This window comes from Lepidochelys olivacea, assembly GCF_965140295.1.
Source record: "Lepidochelys olivacea isolate rLepOli2 genome assembly, chromosome: 15".
Classification (NCBI taxonomy): domain Eukaryota; kingdom Metazoa; phylum Chordata; order Testudines; family Cheloniidae; genus Lepidochelys; species Lepidochelys olivacea.
Genome location: NC_140425.1, coordinates 14,428,214 through 14,441,903, shown reverse-complemented (window position 1 = coordinate 14,441,903; position 13,690 = coordinate 14,428,214). Strand labels below are relative to the sequence as shown.

The window sequence follows — 13,690 nt, the reverse complement described above, 5'->3', positions numbered from 1 at the left end:
CAGAGCAGGAGACATACAATTCTTCCCCAAGGAGTTCAGTCACAAGTTTAATTAACACATTTTTTTTGGACAAGCGGTATCAGCATGGAAGCGTGTCCTCTGGAATGACGGCTGAAGCATGAAGAGGCATTTGAATCTTTAGTGCATCTGGCATGCATCTGGCAAAGCCAGGTATAACAGTGCCATGTGAACATCTGTTCTCACTTTCAGGTGACACTGTAATTAAGAAGTGGGCAGCATTATCTCCCGTAAATGTAAACAAACTTGTTTCTCTTAGTGACTGGCTGAACAAGAAGTAGGACTGAGTGGACTTGTAGGCTCTAAAGGTTTACACTGTTTTGTTTTGGAGTGCAGTTATGTAACAAAAAACCCTATATTTGTAAGTTGCACTTTCATGATAAAGAGATTGCACTACAGTACTTGTATGAGGTGAAATGAAAAATACTATTTTTGTTTTTTACAGTGTAAATATTTGTAACAAAAAATATAAAGTGAGCACTGTATACTTTGTATTCTGTGTTGTAACTGAAATAGATATTTGAAAATGTAGAAAAACATCCAAAAATACATTTCAATTGGTATTCTCGTTTAACAGTGCGATTAGTTGTGATTAATTTTTTAATCACAATTAATTTTTTGAGTTAATCATGTGAGTTAACTTTGATTAATTGACAGCCCTAATAATTTTGTACCTAAAGTTAGCAATATTGACTATACATCTGTACTACAGAAGTGTTTACACCTGGGGAATGCCCACCAGACAGAATGCAATCAGTCTGTCTGGCTAGCTAGCTGGGAACAAGTCAATGAATGGACCATTAGGGAGAACAATAGGTCTTTGAAGATGCTAATCTCCCACCTTCCTGACAAGCTTTCCAGGGATGCTTTAACACTGCATGATCATGTGATCAAGCCACCTGGTACTGGACTCCATAACAAAATACCAGTATTTTTCCACTGGTGGGAGGGGGGAGAACCACACTGGAAAACAAAAGCAAAGAGGAGTCCGGCAGCACCTTAAAGACTAACAGATTTATTTGGGCATAAGCTTTCGTGAGTTAAAAAACCTCACTTCTTCAGATGCATGAAAGCTTATGCCCAAATAAATCTTTGTTTTTGTGGATACAGACTAACACAGCTACCCCTCTGATACTTGAAAACAAAGGATTCCCGTCATATGTCAAACCTATTTAAGGCAGGGGAGTGACAAACAGTGTTCGTTCTTCACTGAATCCCTGCCCAGGATGACTGCTGGAAACGTCTAAGAAACAAAGACAAAGTGGGGAGGGGCAGGAGTGGGCGGGTGAGGAGAAGAGCTGAGCTGAGCCCAGGCTGGAAAGGTGTCTAGCCTGTGAAAAATACCTGGAGTTTTAATCTGCAAGCAAGAGCTGCTTGCCTCAAGAACCACTGCAATCTGTCTAAAATAACGTTTACAGTGAGAAATTACTACTTGTAACCAGTTTCTTTAGTATCTTAAGCTTAGTTTGCATGTTTGTTTCATTTGATAGGTAATCTGCTTTGATCTGTTTGCTAACCCTTATAATCGCTTAAAATCTCTCTTTTGTAGTTAATAAACTTGTTTTTGTTCGTAACGGGAGAGGGTGGGGGGAGGAGCTGTACATATCTTCCTCCACATTGAGGGAGGGGGCGAATTTCATGAGTGTACGCTGTACAGTTCTCTGTGCAGGCCAAGATGATACAATTTTGGGTTTACACTCCACTAGCTGAAGCCTACGCATGCAGTGCTGATTTCAGTGTTTGTGTCTTTCTGCACCTGGGTGTGTCCCTACCTGTGTGTATGCTGGAGGAGACCTGAGGGCCTGGCTCGGCAGAACAGTGTAAGGGAGCCCAGGCTGGTGGAACAGGCGGGCTCAGTGTTACCCCAGTACATCAGGTGGCACCCTGAGGGGGCACGGGGGAGGAATCCGTCACATCTATATCTTGTGTATGTGTCAATGATTCTTATTCCCTTGGGCCAATCTAAAACAAAATCTTATAGGCAATCTACAAAAGCATTCCATTTTTCTCCTTAGGTCATGATATTCACTCTTTTCAAGTCTTTTGACAATTTTAAAATATGTGCAGTCATGTGTCATGTATTTTCTTGCAAAACTTCCCTAATCTTAGCCATATTGCCTGGGTTGTTTGTCACAAAATAAATCATGTGGCATTTACTTCCTCTCACTCTTTGAGAAACATTAGAAACTGTAGAACAATAGATGAATATGAACAACTGAAGATAAATGCTTGTCCCACAAGTAAACATTACTTCCCTCAGTAGCTACTGTAACACAATACAGTAGAACTTCAGAGTTATGAACACCAGAATTACGAACTGACCAGTCAACCACACACCTCACTTGGAAACAGAAATACACAATCATGCAGCAACACAGACCAAAACAAAAACAAAAAGCAAATACTGTACTGTGTTACACGGAAACTACTAAAAAATAAAGGGAAAGCAGCATTTTACTTCTTCATGGTAAAGTTTCAAAGCTGTATTAAGTTAATGTTCAGTTGTAAACTTTTGAAAAAACAACCATAATGTTTTGTTCAAATTTATGAACGTTTCCGAGTTACAAACAACCTCAATTCCTGAGGTGTTCGTAACTGTGAGATTCTAGCGTAGGCTTGTTGTTAAACTTAAATCACTCATCCATAGTTGCACAGGCACTCAGTTTCTGAAGATACGCATGCTATGCCTACAACAGAAGCACCAGATTATTACACTAGAACAGTGCTCTAGTGTGGACACAGATTATACCAGCCAAGTACCAATATAGCAAATACACCCCCCACAAAGGAAACAAATTATAAAAGTGTAGTTTTGCCAGTATAACTGCATCTCTTTTTCAGCTTTCTTGAATTGTGGATGTTCTATGTAGGCCTGGTCTATATTTGAAAGTTGTACTGGTAAAACTGCCTGTTACTGATATAATTTTTTTTACCAATATACTTACACAGCTACAAGCCTACTGTGCATCCATTATATTGGTATAAAGGAGCCTTTTACTGGAATAGCTATTTCCCTTAAAGTAGAGTATCTTTATACCAGTAATAACTGCATCCACACTAGCAGAGTTACACCAGTATAATTATGTTGGTATATTGGTGAACCTGACAATAGTTGTAACAATGCTGTTCAAAGACCATTTGTCTATTATGCTCACCAAAATTGTCTCATTGTTTCCTTGTACTCTGCCTGTATCCAACTGCTCTCTTTTGTCTTATTCTAAGATGGTGCCTATCCAAAAAGAGTAAATGGGTTTCTAGAGCCAAGACCAGGACTCCTACATGCTAAATTAATACAAATAATAACAATAAAATAATGGTTTAAATGATACAGCTTTCTAGAGTAGGAAAACGGTTTGGGTCAACAATACACGGAAGCATGGGCTTTTTGCTTATCTTTTTTGTGTTTGAGTTTCTGTTATTGTCACACAAAGGTGTTAAGTCCATATGATCAGTCTTACTGGAAGAGATTAACACTTTCAGTGACAAATTTTAGTAGAAAGTCACCTGTGTTAAAATCTTAAGTTTTACTATTAGTAAAACTCACTTGCGTTGAATGAATTGAATCATTTTTTGTGTCATACAATAAAAGTGGTATAAATAACCCATCGGCAAGGGTTAAGATGACTGAATTCCACTGAGATTTTAGAGATCTGTGTTTCAAAATATCTCGCATTAAATAAAAAGAAAAGGAGTACTTGTGGCACCTTAGAGACTAACCAATTTATCTGAGCATGAGCTTTCGTGAGCTACAGCTCACTTCATCGGATGCATCTGATGAAGTGAGCTGTAGCTCACGAAAGCTCATGCTCAAATAAATTGGTTAGTCTCTAAGGTGCCACAAGTACTCCTTTTCTTTTTGCGAATACAGAATAACACGGCTGTTACTCTGAAACCTTGCATTAAATATATATACAAACATCTTGATCTTAAGAAGAAAATCTGACAACTGATGTGCTGATTGAAATAGCTAATCTCTGTTATAAAGACAAAATTCACCAAGAGCGTGTGTTTCAAGTGTTCATTCAACATTTATTGTCTGGGTTTTATAGACATAGGGGTTGTTGGTTTTTTTCCCCTTTTTTTAAACATTGAAAACAAATGGCTACTAGACAATTTAGCCTGCTTATTTTACCAAAAGACTTTCAGTTCAGTTCATTTGGTTTTTCAAAGCCTGTATCCAAAACCAGAGCAAAAACGCCATCTAGTGTAATGTTTCTATAAAATACAGGCTTAGTTATACTGGGAATTTCTGTACCTAGTATAAATGTGCTGCACTGGTGTAAAAAATACACATGCAATCTTTATTCTGGAATTTGTTAACTTTTTAGTGCATGACCTGGGAACCTTAACATTCTTTAAAGTAATTTTTACATGCTTATACATAGGATTTTTTTTTTTTTAAGTTGAAGGGAAAAGTCATGTCACAATCATTAAACACAGTTTGTTTTTTAAAGACATGATTGCATGGAGCATTTTCCTGGTCTTCACTTTCTCCTAGTGCTAACTTTGGTCCTCTCAAACACGTACTAGTGCACAACAACCTATAATAAGAATCCTTTTCAATAGTGATTTGACTTTTACTGCTCATATTGATTAGCTCATTTAGTTTTGCAAGCTGTTGAACATTATCTACAATTAAATTCCTCATGCAATTAAGTTTGAATTTCATGCCCAGACTGTTGTAATACACTTCTTGCTATATTCCCAGTTTCGTCTTTCTAGTCTCTAGAAGCTATTCAAAGCAATGACACACAACTTCCTGCACTTGAGCTTCTCATATGTCACTCTATTATTTATTCAGGCTGCTCATTAAACTGAATTCATTTCAAGGTCTTATTACTAATTTCATTTATGAAGTACACCCTCCTACTTTTATGGACTTGTTTCTATGAATTCTCCAATTGTTCATTAATATTCTGTCACTATTTATTGCTTCTCACATCATTCCCTTCATTTAGTTAGCTTGACACTCAGCACATTCTCTCCTCAAAGAGCTACAGCAGTCACTCTATCCTATTTTTTAAATCTAAACCAAAGACTTTTCTTTCCTATTACTCTTTACTATGGTTTAGTTGTTTTAATATGGAGAACCATGCTTTTCCTGAATGGTGCTATATACAGAAACATGTAATGAAGAATTCTCTACATTTAAAAAGCCATTAACATGGACACCATGTATCTGGCCATGCATCTCAGACTAATTCAAGGCCAAAGGAATTGGTTAATCAATCAATATTAGAGAATTTGCTGTTGTGATGCATTTTTCTGTCACTTTTATACCACCATCTGTTAAATTTTTGCTCATCATTTATCTCTAGGTTCTAGATCTGGGCTCTGAGCACAAGCCCTAAAGAGATTTGTTCCTCCTCTTCAAGATGTTGCCTTTTTTTTTTTCTTCCTATGGGAAGCAGTGACACCAAAGAACTACTGCAAGAATTTTAGTTTTGAAGCCATGAAGAGTTGAGTTTTTAAAGGTACTGATTTATTAGAAGAATATTAACAAAAAGTTAGTTTTAATTATACTATTATTTGGTTACCACACTTTACAGCTACCTGAAGGTGTCATTCTCCTTCCTGCCTATACTTACAATACAGGTTGCTTCCTGAAGCTATTACATCAGATTACTATCCATAAAATTCAACTACAACAGATTAGTATCTAGATAACAGATCAAAGAAGATATGGAATTTCTCATGAAGCTTTGAGCCTAGCAAGATATAGGTCTGCTAACTGACTGAACTGAGGTATGCAGCCTCATGACTGCACACAGCCCTTTTGAGACAGATCTGTGTGATGAAATTGGAACTGCTTAGTAATATTATAAGACGTTCTTTTTAACTCCTGGAAATGTGCTGGAAATGGCCCACCTTGATTATCACTTCAAAAGGTTTTCTCTCCCCCCCACCCCACTCTCCTGCTGGTAATAGCTCATCTTAAGTGATCACTCTCCTTACAATGTATATTTTTTCATGGTGTGCGTGTGTATATAAAATCTCCTCACTGTACTTTCCACTTTATGCATCCGATGAAGTGAGCTGTAGCTCACGATAGCTTATGCTCAAATAAATTGGTTGGTCTCTAAGGTGCCACAAGTACTCCTTTTCTTTTTGCGAATACAGATTAACACGGCTGCTACTCTGAAACCTATGTGGATACCGTATATTAACCGGATTATTGGAGTGTTTACCATATGATTTTGCTTAATCGGGGACTGTGAAGACAAATCAAGAAGGAAAAGAAAGAATGGCTCAAGATAAGCTACCACTAAGCAAACATTTGAGGGACGTTATGTGACAATAGCAGAGCCATTGGCTGTGAGAACTCCTGCGTGATCTTCTGCTAAGCCTACTGGACTGATTTAATCCAGAAAGACCAAAGCCCAAAAACATAGAAGAATAAAAAACTATGGCAGTTCAGGGAAAGTAAACTGATATGAAGACACCTGCCAGGGCATCTAAAGATGTTATGCCTACTGAAGTTACACTCAGGTTAGTCTCTAAGGTGCCACAAGTACTCCTTTTCTTTTTGTGGATACAGACTAACACGGCTGCTACTCTGAAACTCAGGAAACTAAGTCTTTAGGTAAGACAGACATGTATGTAGAATGTTGTTTTAAGATCCTTATTCTTTAAAGGCTTTGTCCCTATTGTTGAAGCAAACATTACTTTGATGTTAAGAAGGATGTTTTGTCACTGTATACTACTGGTCACAGACTCCCAAAGGGAAGAATTGCAGGTCTCTGAACTCAGTCAGATGTGCTGGGTAAGCATGGTTAATCCACAAGGTACTGTAGCTCAGGGCTTGGGTTCAGAGTGGGACAAATGCAGACTTCCATACCAAGATATGTAAAAGGCATGAAGCCTGACACTTGCGACAATGCACTCTGAAAGACCGGAAGGGGGACAAAGGTGCTGCTAGCTCTGTAACCATGACAATCTATATTCAGATTTTCAGACATAGACACTCCCCACTGAACTACTAGGCAAGACTGGCAGGCATGATTTTTGCTGGATGCTTTGAGTGAGAGTCTTGAGCCACGCTATTCAGGAAATGGACGCTAAGAGACAACAGGATAGAAAGTTTTCCCAACCTGCTTGAGTTTTCCCAACCAGAGCTGCCAAATTCATTTTCAGTTTCACAGTTTGAGCAAGTACACATGGATGTGACCATGAAGACAACAGTATATGCAAAATTCTTTAGGGTCCCTGTCCAATTTCTCCATTGAAAATACATTTTCTTCAACAGGGAGACTTTTCTTGGTCTAGAAACAATCAAATTATTCAGATGTAGATCTATTTAACTTTTGGAAGTTTATGTATCTTTGCTGTACTGGAGAGATAAGAGAACTTGGGTTCTCCCAGACAGAATTAAATCAAATCACAGGTAATAAGCCACAATCTGAATCTATAACTACATACAGTTCTGCTTGAAAAGTGACTCAAAATGGCACTGAGGCGTCATATTTATTCTCACGATTGCCAGTTCATATTTTCTCAATGTACATGTGTCCGGCCCCATCCCCAACTACTAGTCCTACAAGCCCAAAGTCAAGCTGAGTTCTTTCTTTCTGCAAGGTTTATTCTGATTTCAAATAACATGTGCAAACCACAATTAAAATACTTTTACTATCCTGTTTCAGCTGTTTTCAAGTTAAAATACGCTACAAGAGGAATTCGTATCACTTACTCTCTAAGTCAGATATGATGAGGTTGTCATGAAGTTTCACAGCTCGATGTTGCTCTACTTCATCTTCCAACTCGAAGATGGTTTCTTTCATGTCACTTCTTTCAGTCTCTTTTTCCTCCAGCTCTGCCCGAAGCTTTTCTAGAGTCATATTGAGATCATCAATTTGCTTCTTGGCTTCTTCTTGGAAGACTCTGTATTCATCTTCAACCTGAAGAACAACCATTAAGTGACCATAATGAATTCAGGACAAAGATGAACTCTTAAGATAAAAATTGGTTGCATTTCATTGCCATAGCAATCATCCTTAAAATATTTTTTAAAATCTCATAAGAACTAAATTTAATATCAAGAAGTGTTATGTGAATTGAGAAGCTTTATGTAAATTCATTAGGAATTGCTATATCTGGACCAAGGTGTGATGTGTGATACGTAACTTTTGGTTGCACTGCAACTATCAATTTGGACCACTTTCACAGTTAAGCTTTTATTTCCGAGCTGAATTTATTTCAGAATCTACCAAGCATCCCACCACATGACAAGTGAAGCAGTAACAGAATAGTACTCAGAGTAACAGCCGTGTTCGTCTGTATTCGCAAAAAGAAAAAGAGTACTTGTGGCACCTTAGAGACAAACCAATTTATTTGAGCATAAGCTTTCGTGAGCTACAGCTCACTTCATCGGATGCATACTGTGGAAAATACAGAAGATGTTTTTATACACACAAACCATGAAAAAAGGGTGTTTATCACTACAAACGGTTGTCTCTCCCCCCACCCTACTCTCCTGCTGGTAACAGCTTATCTAAAGTGATCACTCTCCTTACAATGTGTATGATAATCAAGGTGGGCCATTTCCAGCACAAATCCAGGTTCTCTCCAATGGCCCACCTTGATTATCATACACATTGTAAGGAGAGTGATCACTTTAGATAAGCTATTACCAGCAGGAGAATAGGGTGGGGGGAGAGAAAACCTTTTGTAGTGATAAACACCCATTTTTTCATGCTTTGTGTGTATAAAAACATCTTCTGTATTTTCCACAGTATGCATCCGATGAAGTGAGCTGTAGCTCGCAAAAGCTTATGCTCAAATAAATTGGTTTGTCTCTAAGGTGCCACAAGTACTCCTTTTCTTTCAGGATAGTACTGAATCACAAGCTGAAATGAGAAGCAGCCAGAAAAATGAGTAATAGTCCCCCCTCCCACACACACACAAACCTGACTGCAAGAACAAGGTTTAAGCCCTGAGCTAATATTTTCATCATTTTATGCTAATTATTGAGAAAGAATATTAGAGTACAACGCATGAGGTACCCCCAAAGTAAATCAACTATAAATTATTTACACCTGCTCAAGGCAATATTTAAAAACAATGATTTGCTTAATTCCAACTAAGGTTTTACACATCTATATTTTCCCTTAAAAACGAGTCATTTATATGCGTAATCCAGTACAACTGCGCTTAGATGTAAAAAGCTTCATAAAAGGATACACTTTTTTTGTACATAAGATCCAGTAGAAAAATCTTGAATATAGGCACATTCTGGTAAAGCTCGTAACTGGTCACATAACTCCAAGGAACAAATTGAAAAACTGTAATGAACAGTAGAGGGAGGGTTGGAGGCTTATACGTATAAGATATAGAATATAATTGTTTGAACACTACCTTAGCAATGGCATCCTGCAATCGATTGGCATCATTGCGAGTGAGAGCCAGCTCTTCCTGCAGACTGCTAGCCAAAGTCTCTGCTTTTTCCTTGTCCAGCCTGACACTCTCCAGCAAATCTTGTATATCTGATTTATCTCCAGAGTTGTGTATAGAGTACAGTTCAGCCACTTTTTGCTTTTCATGCTCCAGCTGAGCTTTTAGCCGGTTCACCTCAATCTGATCACTGGCTACTGTGGCTTTGTACTCCTCTAAGGTGGCTGCTAATGCTGCCTTACTTTTCTGCTCTGACTCAATAATTCGTTCCATGTGGTGGTTCCGTTCTTTCAGTGCCCCTATCATTTCTTGGGCCTCCTTGTTATCTTGCTCTGCCATCTTCAAAGTGTTGCTCAGATGCTGCTGGACACCCAGCAGTTGCTCTCGTTCAAAACGAGCATTCTCAGCAAGGTCCATATAACGTTGCTCTAACTCCATATACCTCCCACTTTTCATATCTTCATCAATAACATATGAGATGTGATGTTCATCTAAAAGGGAGCGGAAATATTCAATCTGTCGGCTGAAGTGTTCTAACTTGTCACTCTGCTGACACAAGGATTCCATAAGAATTACTTTTTCTTCTCCAAGTCTTTCATTCTCACTGTTCAGCTCTTGAGTTATTTGTTGTAAATCTGCAAGTTCCTGAAGCGTTGCTTGAAGCTCCTCAGATGTACTATGCTGGTTCTCTTCCATCTGGTGTATTCGTTCTGTCAGACAAGCTACAGAAACTTCACTTGCATTGCCACTGCTTCCTTTCCTAGATCTTTCTATGCTTGGTACTCCTTCAGACTCTGAAGACGATGGAGCATCTAAGGCATCATCACTTGATGTAAGTGGCTGATAAACTTCACTGCACTCACTGTCTAAATTATCCATGGAGTTACTATGTTGATTGTCCATTAAGGTGTTTTCGTCCTGACTCAACAAATCTTCCATTGAACCAGGAGCAGAACCTTCCACTGAAGATGTAAGAGTGCCACCACCATCACTGTGATTACCAGTTGTGATCTCTGGGCTCAAAGATTGGTAGCCAAAGAGTTTCTCAGAGTTGTCTAGCCTTTGTTCCAAAGAAAAGCCCAATGCATTTAATCTGTCCTTCAACATTCGATTCTCATTCTTCAATTGGTTGAGTTCTTCTCGGATGGCAGTGTTTTGCTCTTGTAACTGCAATAATGTAGACTCTACATCAGTTGGCTGGTGAACAACAATGGCCTCTTTTTCCTCAGACTTCTCATCACCCTCAGGCTGATCTTCATTAAGGCCAAGCTGAGCACGCATGTCTCTGAGTTCATTCCTCAAGTGTAAAATCTCCACATCTTTAGTTTTTGCTAAAGTCAGAAGATCTTTCACTTTAGCTTCCAAAGCAGCTTTGTCACTAATTTGATTGTCCGATTTGGATTTGCTCATCCGAACATCAGACTCTGGATTAGTACGACTACGGGAGCGTTTTGCCAGAATGGTATCATTAGTCCCCTGTCCTGTCAAAGGCAGTTTTTTGCTTTGGTTCAGACGGGAACGATCACGTATTCTTTCCCTAGAAGAGCTAGATTCTTTATTTCCAGATGAAGTGCTACGCTTGGCTGTGGAGGTCGAACCTGTGTTTTTAAAAATGTAATTTTAATTCATTTAAAAAATCAGCAACGTGAGTACAGGTATGAAATTACATATGACTATATATGTTGCTATGATTATAATAGGGCTGACATTCCAAACCACACTTTTGAAATGAAATATGTACAATCTATTTATGAGAGTTTCAAATAAGGTTTAAATATTCTTTACAGTGTCTGAAGACATGTTAAGCCCCCCTCAAAACAAGGATTAAAAAACCTATTGTTTGCAAGAGGAAAAGAGATTCTCCCCCGAAGTTTCTAATAAATTGTTTAAAAAAAATGAAGAGTAACTATATGTAAGATACTTGATATTCTTTCTTTAAGTTCACAGATCATAGGTACATCTTCACGTTTAGGTGTGGGAACACAGTTCCCATTTGAGTACTTTTTATAAACATGTATATTCTGATCCAAGAATGAAATCAGTGTATTTAAATATTCTCACCATCAAATTCAATTTCTCACCATTCTCACTCAAAAATGCTGAAGCAGAGAGCAGCAGCATCACTTCTTAACTGCAAGGTGACTTACAATTTTATTAACTTTACTGAGCCCCAAAACTACCAATCGGACAACAAACATATTTCTACTAATTGTGTTGTGATAAACACTATGGAATGTCACACCTGCCTGAAGGCTTTACAAAATTATTTCTCCTTATTTAAGTACATGAGTAGAGATTATTAGCTTAACACCTTGTATTGAAGATATTCATCCCTTACCTAAAACCTTTAATGACCAAAGTAGGGATTTTTCTAGCAGCATGTGTCTACACTAGTTGTTGGTCCCAGTGAATACCACTATAGAAAAAGCTAAATGACCAATATAAAAAAATAGTATATGTAAGGATTTGCAGGTGAATATTTTATCAATACAAACTGGGTGAGTAGGGTCATTGGCAGAATGTTCTATTTGGCCTGGCCTTTGCTGAGCTCTTTGTTAGATGCTTTGTACCCTGCCTATGGAAGAGTTGCAATGGTTTCATAACGGAACAACAAAAAGCCAAGGAAACAACCCTTTGAGACTAATATCTCCTTGTACCTGTAATAGTCTTGGGTTTATTCTCCACGTTGTTCATGGTGGTCCCTGAAGCTGAAGATGCTGTAGATGTGCAGGTGCTCTTCTTTGCCTTCACACCATTGGTCATAGTCACCCCACCACCAGCCATCCCCGCTAAAAGGTCATCACTACTTTTTGTCTGAAAAGGGAAAACGATATTAACATGACTGGATATGAAGTGCAGGACCGGAAATGTTGACTAATCAAAGCTGCTGTTATTACAAGTGAATATTTTTAAACACAATATATTTTAAGATCTAAAAAACACATTCAGTACATTATTGCTTCGATAACACCCACTATTAGTCAATCCACTACTCTGACACACAAGGTGGGTCAGGTAATATCTTTTATTGGACCAGCTTCTCTTGGTGAGAGAGAGAGAGAGAGAGACAAGCTTTTGAGTTATACAGAGCTCTTATTCATGTCTGGGAAAGGTACTAAGGGCTTGTCTACACAACAAAATTAGGTGGACTTAATTTAGGTCAACCTACAGCTACCACAGTAATTCAATCAGCTGTTGGTGTCCACACTACCCTCCTTCTGCCAGTGTCACATGTCCCCACCAGGAGTGCCTACACCAGTTGACAGCCAAGTGTGGGGCACTAACAGCCATGCAGAGCTCACAGCTGTAGCCCCCACCCTCCCTGGTGTGCCAGCCCAAGCTGTGAGCCTGGCGGAGGCTTATGGAGCCTACCAGCGGTTAAACTAACATGGGGGAGGGGGTGGGCGGCTCACAGCTGGAGCCCTGAAATTGTGCTGGTAGGTTCCTGGCTGTGAAATTGAGCCCCACGCCAGGCTCACAGCTCAGGTGGTCATGCCGGAGTGAGGGCTCCAGCTGTGAGCCCAGTGCCCGGCCATCAGCTTTGGGGGGCTCAATTTCACAGCAAGGATCCTACCAGCAGCAAAATTCACAGCTCTGTGAAATTGACAAGGATGTGAAGGAGACACAATAGCAGCCATGAAACTGACAAGAATGACAACCAACAGCTGAAGTAATGCAGTGTCTACATGGACACTGTGTCGCCTTATCTACTCCAGTATAAGCACTACACCTCTTGTGGAGGTGGAGTTATGTCGTCAGTGTGGCGGCCACTTACTTCGGTGGAAGCAGCATTCCAGAGAAGACACTGACATAATTACGTTGAGGTAAGCTGCCTTACTTGCACCTAACTAGTGCAGACCAAGCCTGAGAGTGCCACAACTAAATACAAGATTAAACAGATAGTTTATCTTAAGTAGTTAGCACATATTCTAAGGGATCATGAAGTGCCTGTTAACACACTGTTGTCATAGGGGAAAAAGGGGGGGCAGGAATTAGTGAGTTACAGATTGCTGTAATAAGCCATAAATTCAGCGTCTTTATTAAGACCATGATTTTTAGTAGCTAGCAAAGTTATGAATTTAAGCTCCCACGCTCGTCTTTTGTTGTGCAGGTTTCCTTTGAGGATAAGGACTAACAGATTAGATATAGAGCGATCACTTGCTGAAAAGTTTCAGAGTAGCCACCGTGTTAGCCTATATCTGCAAAAAGAAAAGGAGGACTTCTGGCACCTTAGAGACTAACAAATTTATTTGAGCATAAGCTTTCGTGATGCATCCGATGAAGT

At 39.0% G+C, this 13,690-nt stretch overlaps 1 protein-coding gene across 3 annotated transcripts in view; it reads right to left on the bottom strand.

The window, feature by feature from the left end:
- Positions 1–13,690, bottom strand: part of SPECC1L (sperm antigen with calponin homology and coiled-coil domains 1 like) — a 114,390-nt gene that overhangs the window by 74,870 nt on the left and 25,830 nt on the right. For all 3 annotated transcript variants that reach the window (XM_084648689.1, XM_084648691.1, XM_084648690.1), the window contains 3 exons: positions 12,063–12,219; positions 9,370–11,003; positions 7,706–7,913 (listed from right to left, as the gene is read on the bottom strand). In XM_084648689.1, the coding sequence (XP_084504815.1) occupies positions 7,706–7,913; positions 9,370–11,003; positions 12,063–12,219 (1,999 nt within the window). The remainder of the gene's footprint in view (positions 1–7,705; positions 7,914–9,369; positions 11,004–12,062; positions 12,220–13,690) is intronic.